This window comes from Lethenteron reissneri, chromosome 54 (genome assembly GCF_015708825.2).
Source record: "Lethenteron reissneri isolate LAM-NWPU_2019-01 chromosome 54, ASM1570882v1, whole genome shotgun sequence".
Classification (NCBI taxonomy): domain Eukaryota; kingdom Metazoa; phylum Chordata; class Hyperoartia; order Petromyzontiformes; family Petromyzontidae; genus Lethenteron; species Lethenteron reissneri.
This window is the reverse complement of record NC_083832.1, coordinates 3,285,018-3,310,103: the sequence shown is the minus strand read 5'-3', so window position 1 is coordinate 3,310,103 and position 25,086 is coordinate 3,285,018. Positions and strand designations below refer to the sequence as shown.

At 51.7% G+C, this 25,086-nt stretch overlaps 1 protein-coding gene across 1 annotated transcript; it reads left to right on the top strand.

Moving 5' to 3' along the window:
• Positions 1-3,698: 3,698 nt before the first annotated feature.
• Positions 3,699-23,427, top strand: DENND6A (DENN domain containing 6A). Its single transcript, XM_061573922.1, has 20 exons — positions 3,699-4,164; positions 7,093-7,131; positions 7,452-7,494; positions 8,418-8,530; positions 9,205-9,285; positions 9,867-9,972; positions 10,382-10,461; positions 10,724-10,783; positions 13,309-13,364; positions 13,906-14,028; positions 14,339-14,434; positions 14,915-15,009; positions 15,152-15,217; positions 15,336-15,400; positions 16,344-16,433; positions 16,935-16,988; positions 17,481-17,590; positions 17,987-18,089; positions 20,503-20,577; positions 20,935-23,427. The coding sequence occupies exons 1-20, from the start codon at positions 4,027-4,029 to the stop codon at positions 21,058-21,060; spliced, it is 1,719 nt and encodes a 572-aa protein (XP_061429906.1). The 5' UTR covers positions 3,699-4,026; the 3' UTR covers positions 21,061-23,427.
• Positions 23,428-25,086: the final 1,659 nt, after the last annotated feature.

The window sequence follows — 25,086 nt, the reverse complement described above, 5'->3', positions numbered from 1 at the left end:
CGGACCCACACATTGAAAAGCTAGATGTTAACAAAGTCGTAATTAATCGCAGTAACAGTCCTATTTCTGAAGGTTTGAAATCCGTTTTAGCTAAAGGACTAAACTTTGCAGTCACACCTAGACACATACCAGTTAATGATATAATTGCTCGAGTAGATGTAGCTCTCAAGGGCTTGAGTCACATCGCTGCAGACGTAGCAAGATCTGAAATCTCTGTAACCCTCAAAAACGCTAAGATGCCAGCTAGCAACATCAGCAAAGATGAGCGTTTTGAATTAGCTCAATTAAAAAAGAGGGATGACATTGTCATCCTCTCAGCCGACAAAGGCAATGCCACTGTCATCATGGACAAAATAGAATACAACAACAAAATTCAAGAACTACTCAACGATGGCAGCTATACAAAAATAAAAAGAGACCCCACCAACAGCCTCGTCTCCAAAACCAACAACATCATTTCTGCTTCAACCGCATTAATTGATCAGACCAAACAGTTCTCGTTGAAACCTTCTGCAGCCAGGCCACCAAGATTGTACGGCTTGCCAAAGATACATAAAGAAGATACACCTCTTCGTCCCATTGTCTCTACTATCAACTCCCCCACTTACAAACTGGCTCGTTTTTTGTCCGAAATCCTACGGCCTTTCACTGGAAAAACCACCTCTGCAGTACTAAACTCTACTGACCTGGTATCGACAATCAAGGGGATTGCCCTGTCCCCAGACGACCTGCTTGTCAGTTTTGATGTAGTTTCCTTGTTCACCAAGGTGCCTGTGCCTGACACCATCGCAATCATTGAAGACTTGGTTCATCAAGGACTGAATGCTGGGGTACCCCCCCTGGTGAGACACTGCTTAACCAATACATACTTCACCTGGAATGGAACCTTCTACAAGCAAATTGAGGGCACCCCAATGGGCTCCCCCCTATCTCCGGTTGTAGCCAACCTCTTCAATGGGAAATTTGAGACGGACGCCATCCAGACTGCCACTCTACGCCCGACCTTATGGAAGAGGTACGTAGACGACACTTTTGTCATCTGGCCACATGGCCGGCCTGCTCTAGACCAATTTCTCGACCACATCAATTCCATACACCCAGCCATCAGATTCACCATGGAAGTCGAAAATGATGGCAAGCTACCCTTTTTGGATGTCCTAATCAAAAGGAGACCTGATGGTTCAATGAGCCACTCTGTCTACAGGAAAGCCACCCACACGGATGCTTATCTAAAACCGGATTCCCACCACCATCCATCCCAGAAGAATTCCCTCATCAAGACTCTATATCATAGAGCCCAATGCATCTCCGACCATGAACACATTTCCAGTGAACTCAAACACGTACGCCAAGCTCTTAAGGCTAATGGTTACTCCGACTACACAATCCGCAAAGCCATCACTCCAACCATCAAGAAGGATCCTGTTGAGGAGCCTTTCAAGACCATCACCTTACCCTACATTGCTGGGGTCACAAAAAAGATCTCCAAAATCCTGATTAAACACAAGATCCAGGTCCGATTCAACACAGTACATAAAATCCGTGATCTGGTCCCGTCTGTAAAAGATGTGGTTCCAGACATACAGTACCCTGGCGTCTACAAACTAAGTTGCCTCTGTGGTAGCAGTTACATTGGAGAAACCAAACGACATGTCTCGGATCGCATCCGTGAACATAAGGCAGACCTGAAACACGGTAGGACAAACACCTCAGCCGTGGCAGATCACTGTTACAATTCAGTGGGCTCACATGACATTGACTTCTCCAAGACAGAGGTTCTCTGCAAGCCATCTGGCTATCATGAGAGATTCGTTCATGAGGCGATCCACATATACAAACACAGAGACAATTTCAACCGAGAAGATGGATTCTGGCTTAGCAATCATTGGAAGGACGTAATAAACCATTTCGGATCTTAACTGATTGCGTTCACGTTTACGGTGACTTTCAGACCGCGTTCCACTCACTGGCATGGTGCAGTGTGCAGAGTAATGTATGGTGTCGTAATTGTACAGTAAACATATAGCAGTATGATACACATTAGGGTGGGTAGAATAATACATAGTGTTATATTAAAATGGATAAGGCAGCAACTGCAGCAGCAGCAGCAAGTGCAGCAGCAGCAGCAAGTGCAGCAGCAGCAGAAACTGCAGCAGCAGCAGCAACTGCTGCAGCAGCAGTAACTGCAGCTCCCTTTGATGCTGTTAATCCTGCATAATGCACATGCATATGCAGTACTAATCACATTCCTGCATTTCCCGTAAATATGCTAAATTCCTTTTGAAATGCAAATTCCTTTGTCAATGCGCCCAGCTTATATATATGCTCCAAGCTCGTGTGCTGTTTCATTCAGACTCTGTCGCCTCGACGGACCTGGTTTTCACCTGAGGACGGCTGCTTGCGTTGTGGCCGAAACGTCGTGAGAATTGTTTTATTATGTTTTATTTTTATTATTTTATTACTTCCCTTCTACGTGACTTTACCGAAAGAACCAAGAAGACCAAAACATGTTGGTCGGATGGAAACGGCTGTACGCCGTATGAACCTAAACTCAACTTCCCTGTACAATAATACGGGTAACTCGTATGGGTGGACAGGTATGAAGTTATAAGAAACACTTATTTAATCACATATTCTATTGGAACCTCCTTTGCCAGTAGAAAAATATAATTGTTTTTTTTACCCTTTTATCTGGCAACAAAACTGACACCTTTTTTATGTACATGCTTACCCCGAGCTCTCATACTCTGATGGTGAATTGTCTTTGAGTTGTGCGCCTTTTGGCGTCATCTGGTCCAACACCATGTGAGACTAGGCTCTAAGGAAAGCTGTCTCGGGTGTGGACCAATCAACTTCAAGAACAGTGCATACATTATCAGAGTTATGTATTTTGTTTGCATTATGACTGCAGGTATTGTGGTCAATGCAAGCATGACTCCTTGTAAAAAAGGAGTCAATTTTGTTGCCAGATAAAAGGGTAAAAAAACAATTATCAATCACACATTTTCAGTAATATTCAAATTTTTGTTTTATTTTCGCCTTGGTTTGTGACAACTTTGAGTTGCGACTGCGTGTCTCGAGACAAATAACAATAGCAGCAGGTCTGAGATGGTTGTACATTGGTTATTACTACAAACCAATAAACCCATACGGCTTAGCAGTATTCTTGTACAGGGAAATTGAGTTTTCTGTTACATACAGCGTACATCCGTTTCAATACGGTAACATTTAGTTTGTGTCTATTTGATTCTCCCTTGTGATGAGACTTTTTAGGATGAATGTTGATATTTATAAGGGCACTGGGTGACAAATAAGGTCTGAATTCGTCTGTAACAATTAGGACACTGATCAGGAGTTGACAGGCACCCCTCTGTTGCTTCAATCCACCTACTATTTGGATTTAAAAAGTGCTGTAACGTCGCTTTTGAGTAACTTTGTTATTTAAAACCCGGTCACATCGGGACAATGTTTTTATTTGAGTCTCATCGGGGACAGACGGTGTAATAAAATGTCCAAGCTGCATCTCGTATTAACCATTGTTTCTCTCGCCTCGCTATGTAGGTGATGTGAAGGGCCATCGCTCGAAACGTTGGCTATTAAATAGTGGGTTTTCTTCTCCCGTTTTCTAACGCCACATCGCATTACGTACGAGCGTGTTGAGTTTTATTGATTATTTTAGTTTCTTTAAAGTCTCAGGGAGTGCGCCCCCCTTGACAACTCACCACCAACAATTCACCTCAAACCCTTCTAACAACTCCCCGTTCACCACCAGTTAAAACAGTAACTTTAACGAACACTCAAGGAGTTATTACAAAGTAATTTACCAATCACAACGTCTCACTATGAGTAAAGAAATCACACGCGTTATTATTTAAAATTAAACTTTACTTTATTGACACCGTGACCGAACGCCCGGTGGCCTAGGCGCTCCCCCGCGGGGGGTTTCTCGCTCATTTTTGGGGCCAAACTTCTAGGCAAGACCGTAGGCTTCGCTCGAGGGCCTACGCGCTCTCCTCTCCGGGTTCAATGGACACGGACGCGGACGGACGGGCGCCTCTGCGGGAGGGCAAGGAAGCCTCCCTGCTACCGTGGGACCGCTTCGCAGCCTGGGCCAGGGCGATTTGTGTGGTCACGTTCGACCTGGAGCTCGGCCAGGCGATGGAGGTAGGGCCTGCGGGAGAAGGGGCGCCCTGCCCGGCCGGGTCGTCTAGGCAAGACCGAGGCGTCGGCCTACAGAGCCAGGGGTCTTGCTCCCATTTGGGATAAGTTCTATAAACGTCGTATTGTTATAAAATGTTTAATGTGTTGTAATGTACCCGCTTACGGTGGTCAGTGGTTCTTAATCGTGAAGAGGTGTAGTGTGGTAGTGTTGAAGTGTGGTAGTGTTGATGTTGTTGATGGTGAGGTGTAGTGTGGTAGCGTTGATGGTGTTGATGGTGAGGTGTAGTGTGGTAGTGTTGATGTTGTTGATGGTGAGGTATAGTGTGGTGGTGTTGATGGTGTTGATGGTGAGGTGTAGTGTGGTAGTGTTGATGTTGTTGATGGTGAGGTGTAGTGTGGTAGTGTTGATGTTGTTGATGGTGAGGTGTAGTGTGGTGGTGTTGATGGTGTTGATGGTGAGGTGTAGTGTGGTAGTGTTGATGTTGTTGATGGTGAGGTGTAGTGTGGTGGTGTTGATGTTGTTGATGGTGAGGTGTAGTGTGGTGGTGTTGATGGTGTTGATGGTGAGGTGTAGTGTGGTAGTGTTGATGTTGTTGATGGTGAGGTGTAGTGTGGTAGCGTTGATGGTGTTGATGGTGAGGTGTAGTGTGGTAGTGTTGATGTTGTTGATGGTGAGGTGTAGTGTGGTGGTGTTGATGTTGTTGATGGTGAGGTGCAGTGTGGTGGTGTTGATGGTGTTGATGGTGAGGTGTAGTGTGGTGGTGTTGATGGTGTTGATGGTGAGGTGTAGTGTGGTGGTGTTGATGTTGTTGATGGTGAGGTGCAGTGTGGTGGTGTTGATGTTGTTGATGGTGATGTGTAGTGTGGTGGTGTTGATGTTGTTGATGGTGAGGTGCAGTGTGGTAGTGTTGATGTTGTTGATGGTGAGGTGTAGTGTGGTAGTGTTGATGTTGTTGATGGTGAGGTGTAGTGTGGTAGTGTTGATGTTGTTGATGGTGAGGTGTAGTGTGGTAGTGTTGATGTTGTTGATGGTGAGGTGTAGTGTGGTAGTGTTGATGTTGTTGATGGTGAGGTGTAGTGTGGTAGTGTTGATGTTGTTGATGGTGATGTGTAGTGTGGTAGTGTTGATGTTGTTGATGGTGAGGTGCAGTGTGGTAGTGTTGATGTTGTTGATGGTGATGTGTAGTGTGGTGGTGTTGATGTTGTTGATGAGGTGTAGTGTGGTAGTGTTGATGTTGTTGATGGTGAGGTGTAGTGTGGTAGTGTTGATGTTGTTGATGAGGTGTAGTGTGGTAGTGTTGATGTTGTTGATGGTGAGGTGTAGTGTGGTAGTGTCGATGTTGATGGTGAGGTGTTGTGTGGTAGTGTTGATGTTGTTGATGAGGTGTAGTGTGGTAGTGTTGATGTTGTTGATGGTGAGGTGTAGTGTGGTAGTGTTGATGTTGATGGTGATGTGTAGTGTGGTAGTGTTGATGTTGTTGATGGTGAGTGTAGTGTGGTAGTGTTGATGTTGTTGATGTGAGGGTGATGTGGTAGTGTTGATGTTGTTGATGGATGGTGTAGTGTGGTAGTGTTGATGTTGTTGATGGTGAGGTGTAGTGTGGTAGTGTCGATGTTGATGGTGATGTGTAGTGTGGTAGTGTTGATGTTGTTGATGGTGAGGTGTAGTGTGGTAGTGTTGATGGTGTTAATGGTGAGGTGTAGTTGGTAGTGTTGATGTTGTTGATGGTGATGTGTAGTGTGGTAGTGTTGATGTTGTTGATGGTGAGTGTAGTGTGGTAGTGTTGATGTTGTTGATAGGTGAGGTGTAGTGTGGTAGTGTTGATGGTTGTTGATAGGTGATGGTAGTGTGGTAGTGTTGATGGTGTTGATGGTGATGTGTAGTGTGGTAGTGTTGATGTTGTTGATGGTGAGGTGTAGTGTGGTAGTGTTGATGTTGTTGATGGTGAGGTGTAGTGTGGTAGTGTTGTGGATGGTGAGGTGTAGTGTGGTAGTGTTGATGTTGTTGATGGTGAGGTGTAGTGTGGTAGTGTTGTGGATGGTGAGGTGTAGTGTGGTGTTGTTGATGTTGTTGATGGTGAGGTGTAGTGTGGTAGTGTTTAAGTGTGTTGATGGTGAGGTGTAGTGTGGTAGTGTTGATGTTGTTGATGGTGTGGTGTTGTGTGGTAGTGTTGATGTGTGTTGAATGAGGTGTAGTTATTGGTGGTAACGAGGTTTAGTTCTGGGTTGTGAAGAGGTGTGGTGTTGGTGGTGAGGTGTAGTTTTTGGTGGTCCAGTCCATAGTCCATCCTCAACAGCTGTCCTAGGTGTACAAACTCTTGACGTGTTCCAGTTATGCCCCTATCATTTTTATCTTCAAATGTTTATCCAACCTGTTGTACAGTATTTTGTTATATTTCTCATTTATCTCGAGCATCACTTTGCAGCCTTCTTTGTTAATAAGTGATCTGTCTGAGGAAGTGGATGCTCTTGCTTGTACACGAGTCTGTGTCTCCTATGGTTATGTGTGTCCATTTGTCCCTGCATGTCCATGTGTCTGTGCATGTTCATGTCATTATTTATGTCTATGTGGGGAGCGCTAGTCCAAAGGTTAGTGCACTGAGCTACGAACACAGCCACCTGAGTTCCATTCCTGCCCACGGCCAACATCAGTGGCGAATATCCGAACCGTGCCTGAGCCTCTTCTCGAGATCGACTCAGCTTCAATGAGTAGCAGATGCGGTGTGTAAACATCAACAGTGGGGAGACGAAGGCGGCCGGGCATAGTTTCTGGCCCCCCCCCCCCCTTAGTCGTGTGCCAACTTGCCCTTAATAGGTGCTGACCAGCAGCACCTGCCTCAACAGGCTGTTGTTAGTTAAAGGCTATAGGGGGGATCTTTGTGTGTGTCTAACTTTGTCTCTGTGTGTCTTCGTGCCTCTGTGTGTGGACAGCTCACGTACCCGCCCCACATTCAGCTGACCGACAAGGAGGTAGGTGGTCCCTCACTCAACCCGTGGCTCCCACCCCGAGTCACCCCAAGTTTCCTCCTCGAAGCCCCGAGGTTCTGGGTGCTTCCTCTGAGCCCGTGATAATCGGTTTCGCGTCACATCGAGAACCTATCCGGTGGCTCGCACTCTCCGCCGGCAATCGCACCCTCTCATCTCCTCACCGCACTCCACAAACCGCTCCGACCACGACCTACCCCTTTAATTTTCCGCGTATTTACGTTTGACCATTTGACCCATTCGCAGTTTGTGATGCTTTTGTTTTTTGTTGTTGTGTGTGTGTTTGTGTTTTTTTGTTCCTCTAGAAAACCAACATTTGTTACTTATCATTTCCAGACTCTAATTCAGGTAGAGTTGCGATGGTGGGTGTGTTTTTTTATTTTCCCATCGTTTTTTCTTTTTTTCTCGTCCGTCGCTGATTAAGTTGTGACACGTTTCCCATACCTGTCAACCCATACGGTTTACCCGTATCGTTGTACAGGGAAATTGAGTTTTCAGGTCCACATGGCGTTCAGCCATTTCAATACGGGCAAAACACATTTTTTTTTTCCATTTAACTGTGTTTCTCACTTGTGATGGGACTTTGGAGGATGAACGTTGAGATTTATAAGGGCACGGAGTGACCAATAAGGTCTGAATTGGTCTGTAATAAGGTAGGCACTGATAAGGGGTTGACAGGTTTGGCTTCCCTTGAAGCTCCACATCGCGTGCATCCGCCCCCAATTGTTTTACGGGACTCAAGTAATCGACCGCAATTAAAAAAAATAATTACACAAACTCCGTGACATGTTGCCGTGGAGCATCGTGAGTAATGGCGTACAGGTTTCCCTCGGTCAATGCTGTCGTGGTAGATGCGTTCCATCTACAACTACCGCATAGTATATACACAAATGAACACATAGTTATAGTCCATTGGCCTATCGGCTTTCCAGACCAATATTATTCAGCAAGCAAACTCGGAACCAGTTTCGACTTTTTAGGTCTAATCAAGCAGAGTCAAGCTTGTTCATACAAATGCAGCTAGTGCGCCAGATGTTATATATATACAGATTCAGAACAAACAGATGAATCCATTACAACCTTTAATCGATGAGTCGGCTAATAGTTCCAGCTATGGTCACCTCTCGTGTAGATACGAATTGAGTCGTGGCTATAAACGTAAGTGTCGTGAATCCAGCTGCTGCCTTCTGAGCACAGCGAGCGAGTGGCCCTCAGGCTTCCGGAGAACGCGGTTCCCGTCCTGACCCCCGTGCGTCCTCCTGCTCCTCCAGGTTGCCACGGCGACACGCAGTTCTGCTTTCGAATCCGGCAGAGCCCGAGCCGGAAATCCCCTGCTACCGCCCGGGGCGGCTGGGTGGATGGCGACGCGCCTGGCATGCTGAGGGTACGGGGCCGGGGGGCTGGCGCCTGGGGTGTGGGAGGCGTGGGGTCAGCGGGTGGGGGCTAGGGGGTGGGAGGAAGGGTCAGGGTTGGGGAGTGAGTTGTGAAGGTGAATTCGACAGCAGCCATGACATGTGACGTCTGCAGCGAGGCCAAGTTATATGGAATGGCAAGGTCCGTAGAGACGCTGCAGCTCTTGTGTCAATCTACTTCCGGATGGTGATCTCCCCATTCCTGTACGGGTTCATAGCAGTTACTTGGCTATACTTCACCATACTTGTCAATGCTGGTTTCCATGGAAATTAAATAGCCATCTCTCCTGTACTGCTTAGCATTGTACCCATGGTGGCGCCACGGGTAGGGGAGGAGAGTCAAGGGGGCGATGCATGGGCAAAGGAAAAGGAACGGGACAGGGAAGAGAGAAGAAAATAGGAAATGAGAGGACGAGGATGGGGAAAGAAACGGAGAAACAGGAGCACAGGGTCGGGAGAGACCAGGAGAGGGAGAGGCTACATGACGCTGCTGCACAGAGGAGGAGCAGCGTCTGTTTGGAGTGACGGGGAGAGCAGAGTGGTTCAGAGTGGGGGTAGCCACTCTGTCTGTCTCCGGCACGCACGGTTAAACGTGCGCTCTGCATCTCCCCATTCTGCCCCTGCTCTGTGCTCCCTGTGCAAACAGAGGGACCCCACTCACTACTATGGCTACGTGTACTTCAGGCAGTCCAAGGACAAGTCACTACGCAGAGGGTACTTCCAGAAGGTGCCCACTGACTCGCCCACTCACCCACTCACTCACTCGCCACACCTCTCACTCACACACTCAATCAATTACTCACCTACTGACCCACTCCCTCACTCCTGTTACTCACTTGCTCACTCGCTAATTCGTACGATCGCTTACCGGCTCTGACTCGCTCACTCACCTGGTAACTCACTCATTCACTTACACACATGCCGGCTCACTCCCTCGCTCATTCTATCACTCACTCACTCGGACCTAATGACTTGCTTTACGTGGCTAGATGGCTAAATAGAATTTGGGGCTGGTGTCATATCACAGCACTGCAGGTTGTTATTTGTGAAAAATCATTATCTAAAGCGGATTTTGTCAATTTACAACTAAGGTTAAAATGGATGAGCTCCATCCGTCTGAAACAGGGAGTCACGGCCACTCTTGTAGAAGTGACTCGGGTAGCGATCAACCTGGATTCACACCCAGGATCTCAGCAGTGCCAGCTCGGTGCCACCTCGATTAATGTTGTTAATGACGGTTCGATTCTTGCCGTCTCTTCTGCTGCTGCTGTTGCTGCTGCTGCTTATTGGCACCGTCTCTGCCGCCAGTCGCTGGTGCTGCTGAGCCCGCTGCCGTATGCAGGTTTGTTCGACGCGATTCTACGCACTGTCGCTCCGGGCTTCTTCGAGAAGGCGGAGCCCTTCCTGGAGGCTGGTGAGTTTGACCGCACAAACGGTAAGGAGTGAGTTTACCATGCTGACAGAGGTAGGACAATCGCTGCTTAAACCCCGTGGTGACACCCACACATGGGTGCGTTCCTGTGTGCGTGTAGCGGCGGTGGAGTTGTTGGTGCACTGGAATATAAACCCAGCTACCCAAGTTCAACTGCCGCTCAAAGCCAATAATAGTGGCGTATGTTTGAACTGGTCGTGGGCCCTCCCCTAGGTCGAGTTGGCCTTAAAAATGAAGAGCTTGTGCAGTGTGTAAACATTATCACTGGCCACCCATCCCCTCTTGTACCATACTGATCTTCGTACATGCTCACGAACAGCTACACGGGGGACCGGTGTACGCGTGTGTGCTTCTTTGCGTGTGTGCTTCTTTGCGTGTGTGCGTGCCGCAGTGTGCAACGACATGGACCAGTGGCCTCTGCCGGTGGCCGGGCAGACGCTGAGCCTGCCCATCATGGGCACCGTCATACAGGTGCCAGGGGCGCAGTGCCACGAGCGATCCGCAAACCCTCGACCCCTCCTGTCATGCCACACATCTCAGAAAAGATCACCGCCTCCATGTTCACACACCGTCTCCGTGTTGACACGCTGCCGTCCATTATTCACACACTCCCTCTGTGTTGACACACGGCTCTCCGTGTTCACACATGGCCCTGGCCCAGTCAGAGCGGTGATGACCACCACCACGATCACGATGATGATGATGATGATAATGACCACCACGATGTTTTCAGGTTCGCATCCCGTCGCGGCAAGACAAGCCCGGCGCGGCCTTCTTGCACGCCACGCAGGAGGTGAGTGGAGACTCCAGTGCGACAGCGGCCCACAGGGAATGTTGCTCCCATCTGTGTGACGCTTTTGCTGGTTGCTGGTCACGGCCAAAACGACGATTCTTACCGAGTGCGTTTCGGTGCTGACCATGAGTGGTGTGGTGTTGAGTGCGTGTGGTGTGGTGCTGACCGTGAGTGGTGTGGTGTTGAGTGCGTGTGGTGTGGTGCTGACCGTGAATGGTGTGGTGTTGAGTGCGTGTGGTGTGGTGCTGACCGTGAGTGGTGTGGTGTTGACCATGAGTGGTGTGGTGTTGACCAAGAGTGGTGTGGTGTTGACCGTGTGTGGTGTGGTGTTGACCGTGAATGGTGTGGTGTTGAGTGCGTGTGGTGTGGTGCTGACCGTGAGTGGTGTGGTGCTGACCATGAGTGGTGTGGTGTTGAGTGCGTGTGGTGTGGTGCTGACCGTGAATGGTGTGGTGTTGAGTGCGTGTGGTGTGGTGTTGACCATGAGTGGTGTGGTGTTGACCAAGAGTGGTGTGGTGTTGACCGTGTGTGGTGTGGTGTTGACCAAGAGTGGTGTGGTGTTGACCGTGTGTGGTGTGGTGTTGACCGTGAGTGGAGTGGTGTTGACCGTGTGTGGTGTGGTGTTGACCGTGAGTGGAGTGGTGTTGACCGTGTGTGGTGTGGTGTTGACCGTGAGTGGTGTGGTGTTGACTGTGAGTGGTGTGGTGTTGACCAAGAGTGGTGTGGTGTTGACCGTGTGTGGTGTGGTGTTGACCGTGAGTGGTGTGGTGTTGACCGTGTGTGGTGTGGTGTTGACCGTGAGTGGTGTGGTGTTGACCGTGAGTGGTGTGGTGTTGACCGTGAGTGGTGTGGTGTTGACCGTGAGTGGTGTGGTGTTGACCAAGAGTGGTGTGGTGCTGACCATGAGTGGTGTGGTGTTGAGTGCGTGTGGTGTGGTGTTGACCGTGTGTGGTGTGGTGTTGACCATGAGTGGTGTGGTGTTGACCATGTGTGGTGTGGTGTTGACCATGAGTGGTGTGGTGTTGAGTGCGTGTGGTGTTGAGTGCATGTGATGTGGTGTTGACCAAGAGTGGTGTGGTGTTGACCGTGTGTGGTGTGATGCTGACCGTGAATGGTGTGGTGTTGACCGTGTGTGGTGTGGTGTTGACCATGAGTGGTGTGGTGTTGAGTGCGTGTGGTGTGGTGTTGAGCGTGTGTGGTGTGGTGTAGAGTGCGTGTGGTGTGGTGTTGAGCGTTTGTGGTGTGGTGTTGAGTGCGTGTGGTGTGGTTTTGAGTGCGTGTGGTTCTGACCGTGAGTGGTGTGGTGTTGAGTGCGTGTGGTGTGGTGTTGAGCGTGTGTGGTGTGGTGTTGAGTGCGTGTGGTGTGGTGTTGAGCGTTTGTGGTGTGGTGTTGAGTGCGTGTGGTGTGGTGTTGAGTGCGTGTGGTGTGGTTCTGACCATGAGTGGTGTGGTGTTGAGTGCGTGTGGTGTGGTGCTGACCGTGAGTGGTGTGGTGTTGAGTGCGTGTGGTGTGGTTCTCACCGTGAGTGGTGTGGTGTTGACCGTGAGTGGTGTGGTGCTGACCGTGAGTGGTGTGGTGTTGAGTGCGTGTGGTGTGGTGCTGATCGTGAGTGGTGTGGTGTTGAGCGTTTGTGGTGTGGTGCTGATCGTGAGTGGTGTAGTGTTGAGCATGAGTGGTGTGCTGTTGAGTGCGTGTGGTGTTAAGTGTGTGTGGTGTGATGTTGAGTGCGTGTGGTGTGGTGTTGACCATGAGTGGTGTGGTGTTGAGTGTGTGGTGTGGTGTTGACCGTGAATGGTGTGGTGTTGACCGTGAGTGGTGTGGTGTTGACCGTGAGTGGTGTGGTGTTGACCGTGTGTGGTGTGGTGCTGACCGTGAATGGTGTGGTGCTGACCGTGAATGGTGTGCTGTTGAGCGCGTGTGGTGCACTTAATTTTGCTTACATTCCACATTTTGAGAATTAAAAAAATCGGGTTGACTGTCATGCGACGAACATTACACTCACATGCTGTGCCCCTATGCTGTGTGTGAACCAGAACTTGAAGCGATCTCAGTTGTAGTTCTACGATATCCATGATCATACACGAAGGGTGGCGTTGCTTTGCGAGAAATCTCGATGGATTCTTGTTCACGTACTGCGACGCCGAGAGTTCAGTCAGGATAAACTTGGGCCTAATTATGTAAAACTTTCAAATGTGTCCATCTAACCCAATCACATGACTCCTGTTTGGCCACCCCCACTCTGAATTCTTTCCGTCTCTCCGCCACCCCCTGGGAGAACAGACTCAGCTCCAAGCAGCTCACTTCTGCTCGCACCGTCTCTCTCCCTGTCTTCCTGTCTTCCCTCCCGTCTCACCATCACCACCCTTTCTCCTTCCCTTCCTACCCGGTATACCTTCGTTCTTGCTGCTGCTCATCTTGAGCCATGCCCTCTTTGTCTTGACCTCCCCTTCCCGTCGTGGTGGTGGTGCCATGGGTGGAAGGTTTTATAATAAACTCTACTGAGACTGTGCCGCGTCGTTCGCAGAACCTCTACGCCGTCTCCACGGTGTTGCCCAGCGTCCACCAGCCCGACCTCTACCGGTGAGACCAGCGCAGAGCTCGACGGAGACAACGATGGTCGCCACCGCTCGCTGGAGCCGAGTGGGGCTCAACGTCATCGTCACAATCTTTATCATCATCATGGGCACAATTTTGACCTTTTATGTTGTCATTGTATCTTCATCATCTTTGTCGTAATCTTCTCCATAAAAGTTGGTTGAGCCGTTTCCTGCGGTAGTGTGGTTGCCAGCCATGCTGGTGACGTTCCCAGGGTTGTGACATTATAATTGTCAACCTTGCCACAGTTGCGACGTCACCACGGCATTGTTGTTACCATGATACTGATGTTGCCATAGCTACGCGGTCACAGTTGTGGCATGGTTGCTGTGGCAATACAGCTGCTGTGTCGCCACGGTTGTCAAGGCGGCAGCACAGTTACCAAGGCGGCAGTTACTATGGTAGCACAGTTGCCATGTCGGCACATTTGTCGTGGTGGTGGCGGCACGGTAGCCGTGACAACCGCACAGTTGCTGTGGAGGCCGCACCGCCGTTGACGAGCTGGTTTCTGTGCGCGTCCCCGCAGGAGTTTCCGCCCCGTGCTGCCGCACGTGCAGATGCTGTGGGAACTCGTGCTGTTGGGGGAGCCTCTGGTCGTCATGGCAACCTCTCCTGCCGACACGGCACAGGCAGTGCTCGCCCTCGTCAGGTGAGCGAGCATCGTCGTGACAACCGTCTCCCCCTCCCCTTCCGTCCCTGTCGCTCTCAACGGGCCCGGCTAGCCACCTCGCTAACCGGGCATGAGGTTGGCCCGCGATAATGATTGACGGTGTTTGTGTTCGCTCTTATTGCTGTGTTTGTTGTTGAGCACAGGTGTGCAGGCGTTTATTGTAATCGGACAGCAACTAAGCGCGCTCGTGATAGCGTAATAACTAAATGTTATTTTGGATAACAAGACCCAAACTCACACAGGACCCATAGACTCACACGTGTTTGCTGTCTTGTGTTTCCCTACCCAGCTGTATCGCCCCGCTCACGTACTACAGCGACTTCCGTCCATACTTCACCATCCACGACAGCGAGTTCCAGGAGTACACGACTCGCACACAGGCTCCGTGAGACACGCAAGGACATGGGGAGACACTGACACGCACACACACAGGGACACAGGGAGACACTGACACGCACACACAGGGACATGAGATACTGACACACACAGGGATATGGGGAGACACACATGGGAACGCAGGGAGACAAACAAAGACAAAGGTCCCTTGTATAGCCTTTATATACTTTTTGGGGCAAGTGCTGTACGTGACCACGTATGAAAGCCGGCACGGCCCACTAGAGAGTGGGTGGCGATGTTTATACACCGCACCAGGTACTCATTTGAGGCTGAGTCGACCTAGGGAAAACCCAGGACCGATTCAGATGACCGTCACTGACGTTGACTGTGAGCGGGAATCGAACTCGGGGGCCGGGTTCGTAGTGCTACTGCTTCCCTACACACAGACAAGACACAGAGACACAGACGGGGATACGCACGGCTGGGCTGAGACCCCGTTTGGTGCCATGTGCCCGCCCCCCTCTCCCAGGCCCCCCGTGATCCTGGGCGTGACGAACCCGTTCTTCGCTAAAACCCTGCAGCACTGGCCCCACATCATCCGCCTGGGCCATGTCAGCAGCGACGGTGAGAGGGGTGACGGGGCAGGGGGCGAGGGGGCGACCCCTTCGTGTGTTGTGCCAGCCTTGATGGGTGCTCGCTGACAGAACTTGCCCCAGCAGTCTGCTGACGGCTATTAGGGGGATCTTTGTCTTTGTGCCGTGTGCAGGCGAAGTGGGGAAGTCGGTGAAGGTGAAGAAGCAGGTGAAGCTGAAAACGCTGGACAGTGAGCCAGGTGCGACTCTCCCGGCATGACACACAGAGGCAGTCCCAGACCCGCTGCACACACACAGACCATGTGACCCGCGCGTGGGTGCGTGCGTGTGTCCATCCGCATGTGTGCGTGTTTGCAGGTGTGTACACGGCTTACAAACCCTTCCTCAGTCGGGACAAAGCTATCCTCAGGGAGCTGGAGAAGGTGAGACATCAACGCCAACACGAGCATCATCACTGCCAATCGCCACCATTACTCTCTCCACAATCCCAGTCGTAATTACCACCACAGAAGCTGTGTGTTCACGGTGTGTGTTTGTAGTGTACTGTGTGTGTGTGGCAGGGACGTGCGGTCAGGGGAGGCATGGGAGGCACAACCTCATTTGTCATACTCCAATGAAAATAGCTGTTACGAAAAGTAGAAAAGAATCAAATAAAAATTTAGATTATTTTTTTTTCCACTGATCTGTGTTATGTAATTTTTATAGTCAAAATCTCTAAATTTTGCGGAGCTCCGCTGCAAATATAGGGAGACGAGAGGTGAGGCAGCGACGAGCTCAGCCTCCCCTCTGATTGCGCAACCCCTCAGAAACTGGATGGAGCGCGGGCAATAAGAGCGTGCCTGTTACTATCTCTCTGTAATGATTGGAATTGTACAGAAATGACAGTTATAACACAGATCAGTAGAAAAAATCTTAATTTTTATTTTAGAATTGTGGTTTACTTTTCGCAATAGCTATTTTCATTGGAGTATGACAGGGTGAGGCTCTGCATCCCCTGCCTTCCCTGACCGCACGTCCCTGGTGTGTAGGTGGGTGTGGTTGTACGTAGTGCAGTCGTGCTGTATGTGTGTGTGGGGTGTTCATGACGTGTGTGTGTGGTGCATTCAGTGTATTTGGTTGTGGTGGGGTGTGTGTGGTGTGGTTGTGGTGTGGTTTTAGTGTGTGCGGTTCACAGTGGCTGTGGTGGTGGTTGGGGTGTGTGATTGTTCACGGTGGTTGTGGTGTGGTGTGTTGTGTGTGGTTGTTCATGGTGGTTGTGGTGGTTGTGGTGGTGGTTGTGGTGTGTTGTGTGTGATTGTTCACGGTGGTTGTGGTGTGTGTGGTTGTTCACGGTGGTTGTGTTGTGGTGTGGTTTGTTTGCTACAGGGAGAGCCCCAGACACGGCCGCCCTCAGCTCAGAACTCGGTTTTGCGACGGCAGCTGCTGGAACTCACACAGAGCTTCATCATCCCTCTGGTAGGCACAGAGCAGCTCGCTCACCAGCGTGGCTCGCTCATCAGTGCATACTAATCAACATGACACTTTCCCGAGCAAGACGGCTCACTTATCAATAACCGGGCGATTTTCTCTACGACGAGTGCCGAACAGCAACGTGGCATCACGTCGGAGTCGTGCTCGTTGTTCAGCGTCGTCGCTACGGCATTCATCGTTACGGCCCCTGTCGCTACGGGACTCGTCGCTATGGGAATCGTCGTTAAGGGACTCGTCGTTAAGGGACTCGTGCTACGGGACTCGTCGCTATGGGAATCATCGTTAAGGGACTCGTCGCTATGGGACTCGTCATCTGCCGCTATCCGAACCCCCATTGACTCGTCGCGGTCTTCGGAACGTGCCAGCCACCATGCCGCCATTGTTATTGCTGACTAACGACTCGCAAGGGACAATACGAGTGTTGGAATCCGTGCGTAAGCGTGATTTTTCTTCCTGGTTGTCGTCATTGTTGTAAATGTTGTCTAGGAGCGGTACGTGGCGAGCTTGATGCCCCTGCAGAAAAACATCACCCCCTTCAAGGTGCCACCATCACAAACACCATGACATACCTTCACCATCCCCAACATCATTATGAACACCATCACCAAAAAAAAAAATCTAAAATAAACCTACACAGTGTAACGAGTGTTGGCCAGACATCCCAATGCTGAAAACTTACTTGCAAATCACTCGGTTGGAATCACATAGCAGCAGCAGCAACAATATGGTCCCCCCGTACTGAGAAAACTTGGCAGGACCTTCCTGAAAAATGGGTTTTGAGACTCGGTGAATCTCTCCTGGGTAAACAAGCATCATCATCATCCTCATCATCCTCCTCGTAGTGAGATGACTAGCGCACATGATTTGCTGCACGCATCATGGGAATAGATTTTAATTGACTGGTGGTTTCATTACCACTGTGCCTCCTGTGACCTCCGTGACCTCAAACGACCTCCCCGTGATCTCCTTGTGACCCCATGACCCCATGGCCGCTCTGTGACCCAATGGCTTCTTGCCACCCCCGACACACAGAGCCCCCCTCCTCTGGGCCCATTTGAGGCGGAGGACTTCATCCGCACGCTGGAGAAGAATGGCCCACAGCTCACGTCGCCCATCAAGGGGGACTGGACGGGGTTCTATCGGTACTCACGCCACACACACACACATCCTCCGTGTGGCCTACATGGGGGCAGTGATGCTGTGATGGTGGCGATGGTGTGTGGTTGATGATGGTGGTGAAGGTGTGTGTGTGTTGATGATGTGTGGTTGATGATGGTGGTGTTGATGGTGTGGTGGTGCGGTGTGGCAGAGTGTGGTTGATGATGGTGGTGGTAACGGTGTTTGTGTGTGTGTGTGATGGTGCGGTGTGGCGGTGTGTGGTTGATGGTGGTGGTGACGGTGTTTGTGTGTGTGTGATGGTGCGGTGTGGCAGAGTGTGGTTGATGATGGTGGTAGTGACAGTGTGAAGTAGCGGTGTGTGGCTGATGGTTGGTGACAGTGCGTGTGTTGGTGACGGTGCGTGCCGTGTGGTGCTCTAGACGCTTCCTGCGCTCCCCCAACTTTGCGGGCTGGCTGCGCGAGCGCCACGGGGACATGCGGCTCAAGCTGGAGGCCGTGCACATGGACATGATGGCCAACGCGGTGCGCGCCGCCACACGCCTCCCTCACCACTCTCTCGCTCGCATCGCAAACACTCGCCACTCGCCACTCGCTACTCACCACTCGCTACTCACCACTCACACTCACCACTCACACTCGCCACTCACTACTCTCGACACTCACCACTCACACTCGCCACTCACACTTGCCACTCACACTCACTACTCACACTCGCTACTCTCGATACTCACCACTCACACTCGCCACTCACACTCACTACTCTCGACACTCACCACTCACACTCGCCACTCACACTCACTACTCTCGACACTCACCACTCACACTCACCACTCACACTTGCCACTCACACTCACTACTCTCGTCACTCGCCACTCTCACTCGCCACTCACACTCACCACTCACACTCGCTACTCTCGACACTCACCACTCACACTCGCCACTCACACTTGCCATTCACACTCACTACTCTCGTCACTCGCCACTCTCACTCGTCACTCACCACTCACACTCACTACTCTCGACACTCACCACTCACACTCACCACTCACACTCGCCACTCACACTCACACTCACTACTCTCGACACTCACCACTCACACTCGCCACTCACACTCACTACTCTCGTCACTCGCCACTCTCACTCGTCACTCACACTCACCACTCACACTCACTACTCTCGACACTCACCACTCACACTCACCACTCACACTCGCCACTCACACTCACTACTCACACTCACCACTCACACTCACCACTCACACTCACCACTCACACTCACTACTCACGACACTCACCACTCACACTCGCCACTCACACTCACTACTCTCGACACTCACCACTCACCACTCACACTCACCACTCACACTCACTACTCTTGACACTCGCCACTCACCACTCACACTCACCACTCACACTCACTACTCTCGACACTCACCACTCACACTCACTACGCTTGACACTCACCACTCACACTCACCACTCACACTCACTACTCTTGACACTCGCCACTCACCACTCACACTCACCACTCACACTCACTACTCTCGACACTCACCACTCACACTCACCACTCACACTTGCCACTCACACTCACTACTCTCGTCACTCGCCACTCTCACTCGCCACTCACACTCACCACTCACACTCGCTACTCTCGACACTCACCACTCACACTCGCCACTCACACTTGCCACTCACACTCACTACTCTCGTCACTCACTACTCTCGACACTCACCACTCACACTCGCCACTCACACTCACTACTCTCGACACTCACCACTCACCACTCACACTCACCACTCACACTCACTACTCTTGACACTCGCCACTCACCACTCACACTCACCACTCACACTCACTACTCTCGACACTCACCACTCACACTCACCACTCACACTCACTACGCTTGACACTCACCACTCACCACTCACACTCACCACTCACACTCACTACTCTTGACACTCACCACTCACACTCACACTCACTACTCTCGACACTCACCACTCACACTCACCACTCACACTCACTACTCTTGACACTCACCACTCACACTCGCCACTCACACTCACTACTCTCGACACTCACCACTCACCACTCACACTCACCACTCACACTCACTACTCTTGACACTCACCACTCACACTCACCACTCACACTCGCCACTCACACTCACTTCTCTCGACACTCACCACTCACACTCACCACTCACACTCACTACTCTTGACACTCACCACTCACACTCACCACTCACACTTGCCACTCACACTCACTACTCTCGTCACTCGCCACTCTCACTCGCCACTCACACTCACCACTCACACTCGCTACTCTCGACACTCACCACTCACACTCGCCACTCACACTTGCCACTCACACTCACTACTCTCGTCACTCACTACTCTCGACACTCACCACTCACACTCGCCACTCACACTCACTACTCTCGACACTCACCACTCACCACTCACACTCACCACTCACACTCACTACTCTTGACACTCGCCACTCACCACTCACACTCACCACTCACACTCACTACTCTCGACACTCACCACTCACACTTGCCACTCACACTACTTTCGTCACTCGCCACTCTCACTCGCCACTCACGCTCGCCACTCACATTCATCGCTCACTGTTATCACGAACGCAATCTTCACTCTCACTCACATTATCACTCATTTACATTGTCATCATTGGCGTCGTTGACAGTATCCAATTCCATCTCCATTGCTCGAGCTATCGGCTTGATTGCTGCGTGGCAAACACCCTTTGCAGGGCACATTCAGGTGCGCTCCTCGTGAGTCTGGGGAGGCTACTGAAGTGACTTCGCTCTGTGCTGTCATCTTCTGCCAGTTTTCTCCAGCACGAGGTGATGCACAGCTGGCTGTACCTGTGAGTGTACTCACGCGTGCGTGTCCGCGCGTGTGTGCAGGACCTGAGTGGCTGGGTGCGAGGGCGCAGCGAGGTGGAGTCGGTTGACTGGGTGATCAAGCTCCGTGAGAAAATGGTAATGCAGCCTTAACATTGCACACTCGGCTCACCCGACCCAACACGGTGCTCTCTGCCGCCCTTACCCAACATGGCGCCTGCATTTCACTCCCTAGCCAACATGGCGCCCTCCTCCACCCCCTACCAAACATGGCGCCTTCCGCTCAACCACTCTTAACACGGTGCCCTTCACGCTACGCTACCCATCGTGGTGCCCTCTGGTCGCTCGTCATCTTTCACACCCTGCACAACATGGCGTCCTCCTTCAATACTGACCCCCCCTGCCCCCAACTCAACATCGTCTCACTCGACCACCTACCCCCCGCGACCCCCCTTGATCCCCATGCCTCTGTGACCCCATAACCCCGGTGCCCAGGCACACGTGACCCAGGCACAGGTGAGCGTGGGAGCGCAGACGCTGGTGAAGCTGCGCGCGCACGTGGACGCCATCATCTCGTCGCTGCCGCCCGACCTGCAGAGCGTGCTGGGCAGCGGCGGCTAGGGCGCGGCAGCGGCGCCAGCTGCGTCCCCTCGTCCCTACGCGTCTCATCTCATCTTCCATGTCTCCCTCCTACGTCTCTCATGCTCGTGTCTCCACGTCCTCCAAGTCCCCACGTCGTTGTGTCTCCTCGTGTCCTCCCTCATCTCCTGCGCACCCACGTCTCCCACGTCTCTCGTCGTCTCCGCGTCCCCACGTCTCCCCGTACCTGTCCCGCATCTTGCCTTGTCCATTAGCCGGTGGTGGGAATCGCTGTTTGCCCATCGAGTTGAAACGCGGAGCGGCGATGCTGGCAGGGACGGCGCTGGGCTGAGCCGGGCCGGTCTCGGCTGCTCCTAGTGTTCTTATCATTAGTTGTGTACATATACAAAGATAGCGGTCCCCCCTGTAGCCTTAACGCATTGTTTGGGACAAGTGCTGTTATTGATCACCTATAAAGCCCGGCACAGCACGTGAGAGGGTGGTCAGTGCCATGCCCGGCCGCCTTTGTCTCCCTAGTGACAATGTTTACATATCTCACCAGGCACTGTACTCATGTGAGGCTGAGTCGACCTAGGGAAGGCTCAGGACCAGTTCAGATAATCGCCAATGTGTACATAATACACACATACAAGTGCATATAGACATGCACGTACACACACGCTGACTGATGCCCACTTGCAGGCCGGTGCAGTAAACGCGCACAGGGACAGCTGCCACTGGGAGGGGGGGGGGGGGTCCCGTAGGTTAGACTACAGCAGGTCCATTGTAATGTTTAAGATGGTATGTGATGAAAGGTGCTTTTAAGTTCCCGAGGGATTTAAGCACGTGCCCTGTACATTGCATGTGCAGCAATACCTCGGTGTACGTCGGGGATGCGTTCCTCAAAAGTATGACGACAAATATCGAAATGACGTCAAAGCAATTTACAGAGTAGGTTGAAGCGAAGGCTGAGGGGCGACGAAGATGAGGAATGACGGACGATGCTGTTAGCGACGTGTGGGTTGAGGTGACGCAAATCGGCGAGCAGTGTTCACAAAGTGACGACGTGTTTGCCAGAGGACGTAAAAGGGGGAGACGTAAATCGGGGTATCGCTGTACATACACTCAGAGCCCTCCCATGGGTCCACTGCGAATTGGAGCGACGGCCCCGGGCCCCGCGCTTTGGGGGGCTCCCCGCGCTTCGACATCAACGGTGTCGGATGTAATAATGAAGGCGTCGAGAGGGCCCACAGTGGGATTTTCCCCGGGTCTCGCACCCCCCTATGGACGGCCCTGCGTACACGGACACGCGCGCGCGATTCTCACACGTTGCGATCGCACGGATTGCCACGGATGGATGTGCGGTCGCGATTCCTTCGTCTGGTTAGCATTGTAGCGCCACTCGTGGCCGAACCGATGGGATTTAATCGATGGATTGGCGTCGTCGCTGCGGTGGTTTCGCAAGGCTCGTACATAAAAACTGAGAAACGGTGTTACGGGAAACATTTCATTCAGAACCAAACTGCCGCCGGACAATAACTGAAATCGCTTTTGGATTCCCGCGCGGATCGTGAATGAGATGAGAATGAGTGAACAGGTTCAGTGAGCCCATAGAAATGAAAATGCATTCGTCGACATGATAGCGCTTGTGTTGTAGAGAAAGGGCCCTTATCCGAAACGTCGCCTAAATATATTTATTGTTTTAAGGCCACAGAGATGTTGACAAACGTGTTGCGGTATTTGTTGTTGCTATTTGTGTGCCACTGCCGACTCAGCAGCAGAAGCAGCATTACTTTTACGTGAGCAAATAGAACCATGATGAATCACGTTGCATATGTATCGTCGGTACAGAAAGTCCTCGTTTAAACGTAGTAGGCGCGTTCCGGAAAAGTGCCGCGTGAAGCGAAAAAAATTTCCCCAGAAATAATGTTGATGATAAAGATTTTGGCGACATTACCGTGTTACGCACAATGTGATGGCCGGGACCATTAACCGAGGGTTCGCCACCGCGTTGCTCTATCGCTCCGCGTTCTGTATCATACCGCTCAGCCGCGCAGCTCCAAAAAGTAGTTGGTCGTCAACCACGTTATAAACCGCATTATAACGGTGCACGTTGCAGGATTAAGTGTTCCCTAATGGAAGAACCGCTGTTGTAGCGAAAAAGGCGTTATCGTGTGACCACCGCGCGTTAAGCGAGGACTTGCCGTCCGTGTCACTAATCCATTACTGTTGACGCCCATTGTAACGATGACTGGTGCTGCCTGTGTAAGGCCGAGTGGTTGTTGCCCTGTAAGGGGCTCTTGGCGAACTGAATAAAGACGGCCGCCCACACGCACAGCCCCGGCTGCTCGTCTGCTCCTCTGCTCCTGGCCCAAGGCTGGCTGTGTGGGGCGGTCTTTCTAAAAGGTCCATCATGCATTCGTTATATATATTTTTTAAGTACGTAAATTTAACAAGACATCTACGCTGGAATGTAAATTTACAATGTGTCGAATAAACAATAAGATGCAAAATATGCGGCGGAAAACAAGATTAATATGAGTTCTCTATAGATCATTATCATGTATCTCTGTACGTGGTCACCTTCACCAATTCCATCGCTGTGCTTTTGGCACGTAGACACAGAAAATAAGCATTTAAATCCGACCAAATGAAAATCTGAAATATCCAACATTTAAATCCAAATACCTGCATCCGTTATCCGAAATATAAAATCGGATCCCAGTCTCATCCCTATCACAGACTGTGATGGCGAAAGGCCATCGGGTTCAAAGTCGTGGCCATACGCGTCTAACGCACGAGTCTCGCTCTATGGGAGTGCCACCTCGTTCAGTATTGGGGCGGTCTGGTCAGGGTTCACACCTTCGCAGCATCTCCTCGATGACCCCACTTCTCAGCACCACCACCCTCCTCCTCGCCCTCCTCCTCCTCACCCTCGCCGCCGCGTCCCAACGCCGCTGCCTCCGCTGGTAGCGCGGCCGGAGGGCCATGAACGCCGCGCACGAGGCCGAGCAAGCGGCCAGCACCACGAGCAGCAGCAGCAGCGACAGAGACACGGCGGCCGTGGCCGTGGCCTCGTCCAGGCCGGGCACCCCGGCGTCACCATCCCCGGGACCCTTCCCAGCTCCTTCAACATCAACGTCACTTTCAGACATTCCTGCGCCTTCCACGTGGCTTGTCTCTGTCTCGTTTGGCCCAATATCATCGTGGTCATCGTGACGGTGATCTGGGTAGTCGTGAAGATGCTCGTCGCTTGGTCCTGTCCCACCACCACCACTTGCTTCATCTCCATCACCATCGTCACTGCCTGGTCTCATCCCATAGTCATCGTCCAGCCCTCCTCCCACTTCACCTCTCGATGCTTCTCCCGATGCCTCCTTGTCGTACCCGGCGGAGTAGCCGGGCGGGTGAAGAAGTACGCGAACTGTGGGCGGGTGAGCTGAGGGGGGGTGAGCTGAGGGAGGGTGAGTTGATGGAGGGTGAGCTGAGGGCCAGTGCATTACAGGTGAACGAGTTGTGGGTAAATGAGCTTTGGGTGAGTGAGTGATGAGTGAGGGAGCTGTGGGTGAGTGAGTTGTGGGTGAGGGAGCTGTGGGTGAGGGAGCTGTGGGTGAGTGAGTGATGGGTGAGTGAGTTGTGGGTGAGTGAGTTGTGGGTGAGTGAGTGATGGGTGAGGGAGCCGTGGGTGAGTGAGTGATGGGTGAGTGAGTGATGGGTGAGGGAGCCGTGGGTGAGTGAGTTGCGGGTGAGTGAGTGATGGGTGAGGGAGCCGTGGGTGAGTGAGTGATGGGTGAGTGAGTGATGGGTGAGGGAGCCGTGGGTGAGTGAGTTGCGGGTGAGTGAGTGATGGGTGAGTGAGTTGTGGGTGAGGGAGCTGTGGGTGAGTGAGTGACGGGTGAGGGAGCTGTGGGTGAGTGAGTTGTGGGTGAGGGAGCCGTGGGTGAGTGAGTGATGGGTGAGGGAGTTGTGGGTGAGTGAGTGATGGGTGAGGGAGCCGTGGGTGAGTGAGTTGTGGGTGAGTGAGTTGTGGGTGAGGGAGTTGTGGGTGAATGAGTGATGGGTGAGTGA

What these genes read in the sequence shown, in the direction of transcription:
- DENND6A (XM_061573922.1), top strand. Translation starts at nt 4,027, where the DNA reads ATGGACACGGACGCGGACGGACGGGCGCCTCTGCGGGAGGGCAAGGAA. An exon ending in GGGCCATGTCAGCAGCGACG is followed by an intron (nt 15,010 to 15,151) that starts GTGAGAGGGGTG and finishes TGCCGTGTGCAG; the next exon opens with GCGAAGTGGGGAAGTCGGTG. An exon ending in AAAACATCACCCCCTTCAAG is followed by an intron (nt 16,989 to 17,480) that starts GTGCCACCATCA and finishes CCCGACACACAG; the next exon opens with AGCCCCCCTCCTCTGGGCCC.